The 9,571-nt window shown below is 43.5% G+C and overlaps 1 protein-coding gene across 3 annotated transcripts in view; it reads left to right on the forward strand.

The window, feature by feature from the left end:
- The window catches only part of MIGA2 (mitoguardin 2), a 31,798-nt gene extending 25,696 nt beyond the window's left edge, over nucleotides 1–6,102 (forward strand). For all 3 annotated transcript variants that reach the window (XM_044993019.1, XM_044993022.1, XM_044993020.1), the window contains exons 14-16: nucleotides 475–528; nucleotides 2,056–2,172; nucleotides 2,957–6,102. In XM_044993019.1, coding sequence (XP_044848954.1) covers nucleotides 475–528; nucleotides 2,056–2,172; nucleotides 2,957–3,157 — 372 coding nt within the window. In that variant the 3' untranslated portion in view covers nucleotides 3,158–6,102. The remainder of the gene's footprint in view (nucleotides 1–474; nucleotides 529–2,055; nucleotides 2,173–2,956) is intronic.
- The last annotated feature ends 3,469 nt before the right edge of the window (nucleotides 6,103–9,571 follow it).

Consider the following 9,571-nt stretch of genomic DNA (forward strand, 5'->3'; position numbering starts at 1 on the left):
GAAATTCCTATGATTCTGGTTTCCAATCTTGCTTATTTAAAAGCAAATCTCAATATTCCATATTAACTGCCTACAATACTATACAGTAGCAATGACCACGGACATCACAAGTTAATAGTGTTTTCCCTTTTACATGGGCTGTTTCATTGCTGGTGAAGTGATGGACTAAAATTCTGTTTATGATCTGCATTCTGGAGTAGCTGGGGGCCTCCTTCACTGGATGGTATATGGGGTATTCATAAGCACTGTGGCTGGTCTGGAATGGATTTGAAGTGACCAAACATGCTTTCAATTTACATAAGTTTAATTTAGGGTCCCTGCTAAATTCCAATCTCCCACCTTGGTAAAGGGCTGCAGAATGGTGGGAACAAGTAATGCTCTAGGCCATAGTGATGGCAATATATTGGTAAGTTGCATCCTGTTCTCTGGAAAGGCTCACACCATTAAATTATGTTGGGTTTTTTTTAATTTCAGGCCCTAGCAACTGCCTGCTGGTCAGTTCTGAAAGCAAAGAGGAGGCTTCTAATGGTAAGTAAGACATAAAAATAAGGTGGTGTGGGTGAAGGTGTGAGAGAGATGGCGGTGGGAGATACTGAGGAGGGAAGGAAGAAACACAAGGCACTTCGTTGTCACCAAGATATGATCTGGACCCTAGTCAGGGGCGGCTCTAGCCATTTCGCCGCCCCAAGCACGGCGGCACGCCGCGGGGGGCGCTCTGCCGGTCGCCGGTCCCATGGCTCCGGTGGACCTCCCGTGGGCATGCCTGCAGATGCTCCACCAGGGCCACGGGACCAGCGGACCCTCTGCAGGCATGCCTGCGGGAGTTCCACCGGAGCCGCCTGCCGCCCTCCCGGCGACTGGCAGAGCGCCCCTCGCGGCATGCCGCCCCAAGCACGCACTTGGCGTGCTGGGGTCTGGAGCTGCCCCTGACCCTGGTGAAGCATGAATCTAGATGAAATTTTTACAAGAATAGACTAAATCGCCCTATTACCCATATCTGAAACAGCAGGAGTCCACTGACACCTTTGCTGAAGGGACCTCCCAGATACCAAGGCACTCTTCCTGAAGTTCCTATGATTCTAGGTTCCAATCTTGCTTATTTAAAAGCAAATCTCAATATTCCGTATTCACTGCCTACAATACTATAGTAATGGCCACAGACTCCAAGTTAATAGTGGTTTCCCTTTTATGTGGGCTGTTTCTTTTTTGGTGAAGTGATGTGCTAAGGCCACTTACCTGCACCCTTGCTGGCAGCATTGCTAGCTGGTTGGCTGATTAGATTTTGCCCACTGTATTTCCCGTTTTCACTAACTCTGTGCTGCTTTCCAAACATACCCTGTCATCACAGATGAGCCTAGGAGACGGAGAGTCAGGATCTCATGAGTTCTAATCTAATCCAGTTCTGTCACTCACTCCCTGGCCTCTGTGAAGTTATTTAAATACAGTGCCATAATCAGTCAGTAAATCAGGATAATGCCTGCCTCACAGGGGTGATGCAAGGCTTAACTAACATTTGTAAAATGCCTTGAAGGTGTAACTATTAAGTACTTGTGCTGTCATGTGGAAGCATCTCCAGGTCCCTGCTGAAGTACTAAAAATCATTCAGACCACGGGGGACTTAAATTACTTCATCCAATTTCTTGTGTTAGTTGGAAAGTTAAAGACGATGAAGGTTGCCTGATAGCTGAAGGACTCTTGCGTGCCTCAGTTGTCTTGTACTTCTTTCTCCATCGAAGGGCAGTTTAAAAACAGCAAGTTATAGAAGTCCTGTAAGATCTGAAAGTATCTGAATGATGGGTGTCTAACTTTGCAAGAGGGGTGGCTGAATAAATCTCTTTTGTAGCTTCTCTTCCCAACTTCAACCTCTTAAATGTAGCCCTTTCTGGGGTGGACTGTGGCAGCTGTTTTAACAGTATGTGGTAACACAGCGCTGCCTTGTCATGCTCAGGACATATGCATTTCAATTATCAGATGAGGATGCCTAATGTAAAGTGGATTAGCTTGTAAATTCTCTGTAGGAGCAAAGATGAGATCTGGATTTCTTTCCCATGACAGGTACCAGATGGCTTTATCTCTCATTTCTACTCCGTATCGGAGCACGTCAGTCCTGTTCTAGCCTTTGGTTTTCTGGGGCCCAAACAGCAGCTGTCTGAGGTCTGTGGTTTCTTCAGGGTAAGCTGGCCTTCTGTACCTACCTTCTTTATATATTCACTCCATCTTCTGGCTCTAATCTATGACCATGTATTCATGGAAGGGCCTCTGTTGGAGTAATACTAAGGAACTTGGCTTAGTACAATCTGGTTTAAGTCTTTGCTTTTTTTAAATCAGCAGCCTGCATGATAAGATTTATAAGAATTCTTATTAGAACTTGCTACTAACTATGCTACTCCTGTAAAAACATGCAAAATGAGACACTGGACAAAATCTGTAACTTCAGAATAGATTAAGGATACCCATGTATATATTCCATTTTAATGTATTTCTTATCAACTCAGAGGTCAGCCAGAAGCTTAACATCATGTGGGATCCATATTTGATCTTAAATTCTAAATGTCTCTGTTCTTTCTAGATTCTTATTTGACTCTGCCTAACGTGGAAGTTTTTTCTTAAATTTTAAGATTACAACACATTTGCCATGAGATAGTACCACAGAGTCCGATCACATTCCTGACTCCAGGGACCCTGCTCTGTGCTCCCTCTCCCCCGTTTTCTTCAAGAGATGTCAGTCTTTGTCTCCTAAAACAAAATTTCCTACCTCACAGGAAACTGGCAGGGTTGCTTTAGCAAGAGAGTTGGCACAATCTGAAATAGACCCTTTGTGTGTCTGATGGGGAAACTGGCAGAATCCTATATGGAATATACTCTCCTAGGGCCAGGCAACTGACATGTCTCTGCTTGACTTTGGGTATGGTGGGGGCACATTTCCTTACTATAAACATTCCCCCTCTTTTTGCAGCACCAGATAGTGCAATATTTGAAGGACATGTTTGACCTGGACAATGTGAGATACACAACAGTGCAGTTGCTGGCAGAAGACATTCTGCAGCTGTCACGGCGGCGCAGTGAGATCCTCCTGGGATATTTGAGTAGTGAGACGACCCCAGAGATGAATGGGACACTGTCCAGTGAAAATGGACCCCTAGAGGAGCTCAACTAATATTCAATTAGGAGAGAAAATCCATTTTCTTAAAAGACCTTTTTCTAAGAGGTAGCTACACCACCTGTTGTGGTAATCAGTGGCAACAAAACTAATTCATCCCCTGGCATCACTGGACCTGCCCAGAATTACTACTTTTTATAGCCGGTAATGTTGGCTGGAATAGCTCCAGGACCACTCAGAGGCTTATGATTTGAACTTCCTCTTGTCTATACCACCTCTTCTATTTTTAAAAGAAATCTTTTAGTTGTGACAAACTGCCTGGGCCCAAGATCCTACCCTCCTGCATTGCAAGGGACAGCAGACAAGCTGAACTGTGTTCTTTGAGAGCAGATCCCTGATACTTGCAGGGAGTGGGTGGGTAGATAAAATGGTGACAGATTCTCGCCTTGGCTCTTACCTCCTCTTTGATTGAGAAGGTATTTTTACAAGTGACTTCTCTGCCATGTCTCTCTGGACATTACTGCTGATTTTAACTTACACATTTTATGGTATACAATGCTACTTTCAGATATGATGGAGAGGAAGAGAAATAATTGTTTCCTGTGGGGAGGAAAAATGCTTCTGTAAAGCACTGAAGACTAAAGAATGGAAGTAAAACCGAGATTTTTTTTAATGACAGACACTGGAAGGGAGTTTGTCCTTCATCTCTGTGTTGCTTTTGTAAACTAGACCCTTTCACTGGGGTTCTCGTTGAGATACCATTGCAGCCTATAATATTCAGACTGAGAATGGTGGTTGTAGGAAGGGGTTGGACTTGTATCCTGATTATGCATGCATAAATACTTCCTCCAATATACATCAGAGTGCCTTGCTGTATTTCAGAATTAGCCAATAATAATCAGTCTCTCTCACTTGAGGAGTATCACAGGGTCTGAAATACACAAGTGGAGGAAGGATGTGTAAGATGGCACCTACTGCTGTTACTTGTAAATGAGCAGAGTGGGAGTTTAGCTATGAAATGCAGACGGTATTACATGATGCAGTTATTTAAAGAGCTGGGATTGTGGGTGAAGCTGCTGGAGGGAAGCTCTTAAATTTCTAGTTTCACCACATTAAACAATGTAGTGTTTTTTTACAGTTCTCTATGGAATGTATATACACACACATGTTTTAAAGACAGACATTCAGAAGTGCTTTCCTGCTGGAGTGAAATTGTTGACCATTAACTGTCAGAAGCCTTATGATTGAGGTTAAAATGTGGCTCCTGCTGGTGATGCAGGGGGTTGAATGTTAGTATAGCAGCATTCAGGTAACTTGGATTTGAGACTCCCACGGTTCTTGCTGAGAAGGGTTGCAGATGATGTTCTCAATATGCTGCCACCTCCTAATATAAAGCCAAAAGTGAAGTCTCAGGAGGCTACCCACATCTCTTGGTTTGCTTAGGTTTAGTTCAAGTCAAAGATAGTAGCCTCAAAGAGTGGAAAAGCAGCCACCATAACAAGAGTATTGATGCAAATAAGGTTCAGCTTTTACGATCTGCTTTTCCAGTTCTGCTCCAGGGAAAGGTTAGGGTTAGGGTTAAGCTCCTTTTAGTTTAGGAGCTTCATGAGCCTTGTCTGGCTGTGTTTTGCAAATTATGGGAATACAAAGATCTTATAGAAGTTGGAGTGAGCAAACTGAGAAAGTTGTGAATTATTCCAGTCCTCTCTATTTCCTGGGCTATAGTCAGAGGTTCTTCTACAAAGACATCTGTGACACAGTTTCTAATAGTAAAAGCAGACAGAAAATAAACAGAAAAGAGTATGAGAGAGGATATTAAATGAGGAGATACGGTGTTCCCAGACTCTTGCTAAAAGCCAAGTGTAATACTCATGTAGCATTATGATCATGATACTCCACAAGTGCAAGAAAGAAAAATGGTGTGCCCCAAAGACCTGACAAACATAATATACAAAGACAATTTGTTTAGGCATGAGAAAATGAGAAGCAACAAACCTTAGTGAGGCCTGGTCTGCATCTAAAAATTAGACTGACCTTTAGCTACATCTCTCAGGCTGTGAAAAATGTTGTGCCCAGTGCAACATAGTGTGGTCAAGCTAACCCACACTATAGATGCAGCTAGAATTCTTCTGTTGACCTAGCTACCATCTCTGAGAGGAGCACTAACTGCATCAACACAAAAACCTCTTTTTTCAGTGTAGGAAGCCATCTACAATACAGCAGCACAGCTGTGGACATTAGTGAAGGCATACCTTTGGCTTAATGAAACAAGGGCTGTTGATTTGAGAGATGGCAATTGACCCCAGGAAAGCTCTTCCAAGCATGCTGGTAGGAGCCAAACAGTTAGAAAAGAAACACAGGATGCTGGCAGCCTTTCATACCCATATTGATCAGAATTAAAATGTAGGTTGAATTCTGAAAGCAAGTTACTTTGACCAAAAACAATTTTTTACACCATTTTGTGCCCTTGCATGGCTATTTTGGATGAAAGATGAACTCCAGCAGCTTTGTAGGAGTTGAAAAGATGCTAATGAATGTGAAGACAGATAGAATAAGGAAGAATAATTGAAATTCTAAAGAATTGACGCTATTCACTTTAGGTTTTTAGAGTTTTTGTTGTCTGTGTATTTGCTGCTTTGAGTGTCTTTACCTGAATGAAGATGAGTGGATCAGAAGCAACCCATCCAGCACAGGGGTAAGAATATTAGCTCTGACTTTCAAATTCTTACTGGAGAGACTAAAACTGGTGGGGGGGAGTGTTTTTTTATAAAGCATCACCCTATACTTGTACAGTCTTTCTTAAGCTAGGAAAAGTTAATTCCTAATCAGTTAAGAAAAGGTGGGAGGTAGGAAATGATCCCTTTACTCCTCCACTCATAATCTGATGTGCCGTCCTTTTGATGAAGGCAAAGAATTCTTCTTCAAGGGTGTGTTTGTGGCTGGTAATGCAATTTGATGTAATAGTATTTATTTTTGTTTCTCTTCTCTTCCCCCCCCTCCCCCCCCAAAAAAATACTGACCTGTTCCATGCACACAACAAATTCTAGGCCTGCTGATATGATCTGCCTCTTTCTCTAATAGGGGAGGTAGATCTTTAAAAAAATAAAACAAGACCCCATTCCATCCCCCCACCAAAAAGCCCTCCAGAACCAAACAAACCTGATGCAACCTATGAGGGGATTGTAACCTCAAGAATATTATTCAAAATAATTAAATCCAAAGGAGGTATTCTTCCAGGAGTAACCAGCACTGATCTACAGTCTGTAGATAAAAATGGTATGCTGCTTTGGATATAAACCTCTGAAGGGATTCAGGGCTGCTCTTATTGACCTCAGTGCAGTGCAGATTTGGGCCCAAAAGAAAGATAATGTGATTTGTATCACTTCTCAAATTGCAAGACCTTATCAGGGCCTGTCTGTTTTTATATTTAAAATATTTTTTGGCGTGTCACAGGGCTCTATTTGTAAATGCACAACTGAGCTCGTTGCCATAGAATCTACTTTGCACTAGTACATTCTTTTGTGATTGTGAAATTTCACCATATGCTGTGTGTGTGTGAAAGACCAACAGATGAAGCACCCACCTTACTACATGCCTGTATGGAGAGTTTCTAAGGGATTCAGTTTTGTGAAGGGGAGGTGGGCATGAGGATTATGAATAAACAACCGCCTACCCTCCAGCTTAGTGAGAGATCTCTCTAACAGAAAATATTTCCCAGCACTTTGTATTTAGAGCAAAAGATACTTTAGTATTAATAGCAAGTGTGATATATTTGTTTAGACTCTAGAGCAGGGGTGGGCAAACTATGGCTCGGGGGCTGCATCCAGCCTTTCAGATGTTTTAATCTGGTCCTCGAGCTCCTGCCAGGGAGCGGGGACAGGGGCTTGCTCTATGCAGCTCTGCTTCACATGCTGCCCCCGCCCCAAGAGCTGCCCTCACAGCTCCTATTGGCCAGCAAACAAGGCCAATGGGAGCTGCAGGGGCAGCCCCTGCAGATGGGGCAGGGTGCAGAGCTTCCTGGCCTGGCCTCCGCGTAGTAGCCAGAGGGGGGACATGCTGCTGCTTGAGGTAAGCGCCCTCTGGAGCCTGCACCCCAACCTCCTCCAGCGCCCCAGCCCTGATCCCCCACCTGCCCTCTGAACCCCTCAGTCCCACCCTCCTGTGCCCCAGAGCCTGCACCTCCAGCGGGAGCCCTCACCCATTCCCACACCCCAACCCCTAATTTCATGAGCATTCATGGCCCACCATAGAATTTCCATATCCAGATGTGGCCCTCGGGCCAAAAAGTTTGCCCACCCTTGCTCTAGCGATAGGTGGTGGTCGCATTTTTTATAAAAAACCCTTATTTTCAAGGGGTTATAACATCTCTTAAATACATCAATCTGGGCTAAAATGTACCAGATTTTAGCCTTGAGGGAATTTTTTTTAAAAACGTGACTTGGGCATTATAAAAATAAAAACCTGATGCTTAAACTCAGCACTCCAAACATGCATGATTATATTTCCTTCTTAAACTGAAATTTGACCTCAGTTAGGGCAGGTCTACACTAAGGGCGGGGGTCGAACTAGGGTACGCAAGTTCAGCTACGTGAATAGCGTAGCTGAACTCGAAGTACTCTAGTTCGAATTACTTACCCGTCCAGACACCGCGGGATCGAAGTCCGCGGCTCCAAGGTCGACTCCACCACCGCCGTTTGCAGTGGTGGAGTACCAGAGTCGACCGCAGCGCGCGGGGAGTTCGAACTATCGCATCCAGATTAGATGCGATAGTTCGAACTCCGAGAAGTCGAACTCACCGCGTCGACCTGGCAGGTAAGTGTAGACTAGCCCTTAATCTGAAGTGGGAGTTGTTGTGATGAGCTTCACTAAGTGGCTAATGTGCCCATGCACTATTTTAATAAATTTAGAGAATAGACTAGAGTAGTGGTTCTCAAACTCTGGATCACAACCCCAAAGTGGGTCACGACCCCATTTTAATGGGATCGCTAGGGCTGGTGTTAGATTTGCTGGGGCTTGGGGCCAAAGCCCAAGCCCCACTGCCCTGGGTCGCAGGGCTCGGGCTTCGGTCCCCCCTCCTGGGGTCATGTAGTAATTTTTGTTGTCAGAAGGGGGTCACGATGCAATGAAGTTTAAGACCTCCTGGACTAGAGTATGTCTACATGGCAATTAAACACCCACAACTGGCCCATGTCAGCTGACTCGGACTCAGGCTATTGGGCTGGAAGAATCCCAGAGCCTGGGCTGGAGGCTAAGCCCGAATGTCTACAACCCAATTAAATAGCCCCCTAGCCTGAGTGCTGCAAGCCTGAGTCAGCAGACAATGGCCAGCCATTGGTGTTTAAATGCAGTACAGACATGCTCTAAACAGGTCTCTTAGGTAAATACTTTTTTTAAAATCACAAATGTATGAAATTAAAGAAGAGAAAAACCTGCTTCAAAATCTCAGAGTTCAGAATGGCTTTGAAGATGAGCATGACACACACATTCATGGCAAAGGAGAGAGGATGTGAAATTCTGCTTTCCCTTAACCCTTTTCAATGGGACATTCCTCTGCCACACCTGAAACTAAAGAATGTAACCTTGTGCCTGTGGCTTTTTTTCCCCCACCCTTTATCTCCTGATGTGTAAAGATTCATCTGTTCTTGCTTTCCCTCCCCTTCATTCCCCCAGCTAAAACGTTTATATCTGTTTTGGATGTGGCATTAAATGCAAGTCAAATAAATCTTTCCTTCATTATATATGGTTTTGGTTTCTAATTCCACTAGTGGGCCCTGAATTATGATGAAGGCTCTTGTAACTTCTGATTTAGGTGCCAACCTGTATATTATTCTGAACAGTTCTTTTGAGAGAGAATCCACTTGTAATATGCAGGCAAACAGTGGCTTATTTCTAGAATCAGTGTGTTAAGAACTGATAGCAAGTAAATTCTTAGGGCTTGTCAACATGGGAAAATGTACCAGTATTCTTATATCACTCTAGTTATACTGGTATAGAAATGCCAAACTTCCATATATAGACAAGCACTTTAAATTTGATTTCTTGACCATCCTATGATCCACTTTATGTACTTTCTGCAATGGCTGATAATCCATATGCTTCATCTGCCAGGATTTTCCCATTCAAAGATGACCTCATTTAAAGGAGAATTGTAATATTGTGCGAAAGAAACTGAACAATTAACCTCATGGTCTGTGTGGATTCTTATACTGCACACATTAAAAGGTATCTGAGAACTAGGTCTGAAAGACAAAAGTAAAGATTTGTAGAATGCTTTTGAAAGACTACAGGTCTCAGCGGATAGACATTTTTAGAGAAGTGTAGGTTCCTTTCATTAAGCACCTACAGCACATTAAAACTTTCATTTTCAAGCCATGAAGCAACTATATTGAAGCAGAACAGCCGTGTGCTTCCACAGCTTTTGGTAGGATATCGCATTTGTAGAAAGAAAATAGTTTATTTAAACAGGTCACA

This window comes from Mauremys mutica, chromosome 18, assembly GCF_020497125.1.
Source record: "Mauremys mutica isolate MM-2020 ecotype Southern chromosome 18, ASM2049712v1, whole genome shotgun sequence".
Taxonomy (NCBI): domain Eukaryota; kingdom Metazoa; phylum Chordata; order Testudines; family Geoemydidae; genus Mauremys; species Mauremys mutica.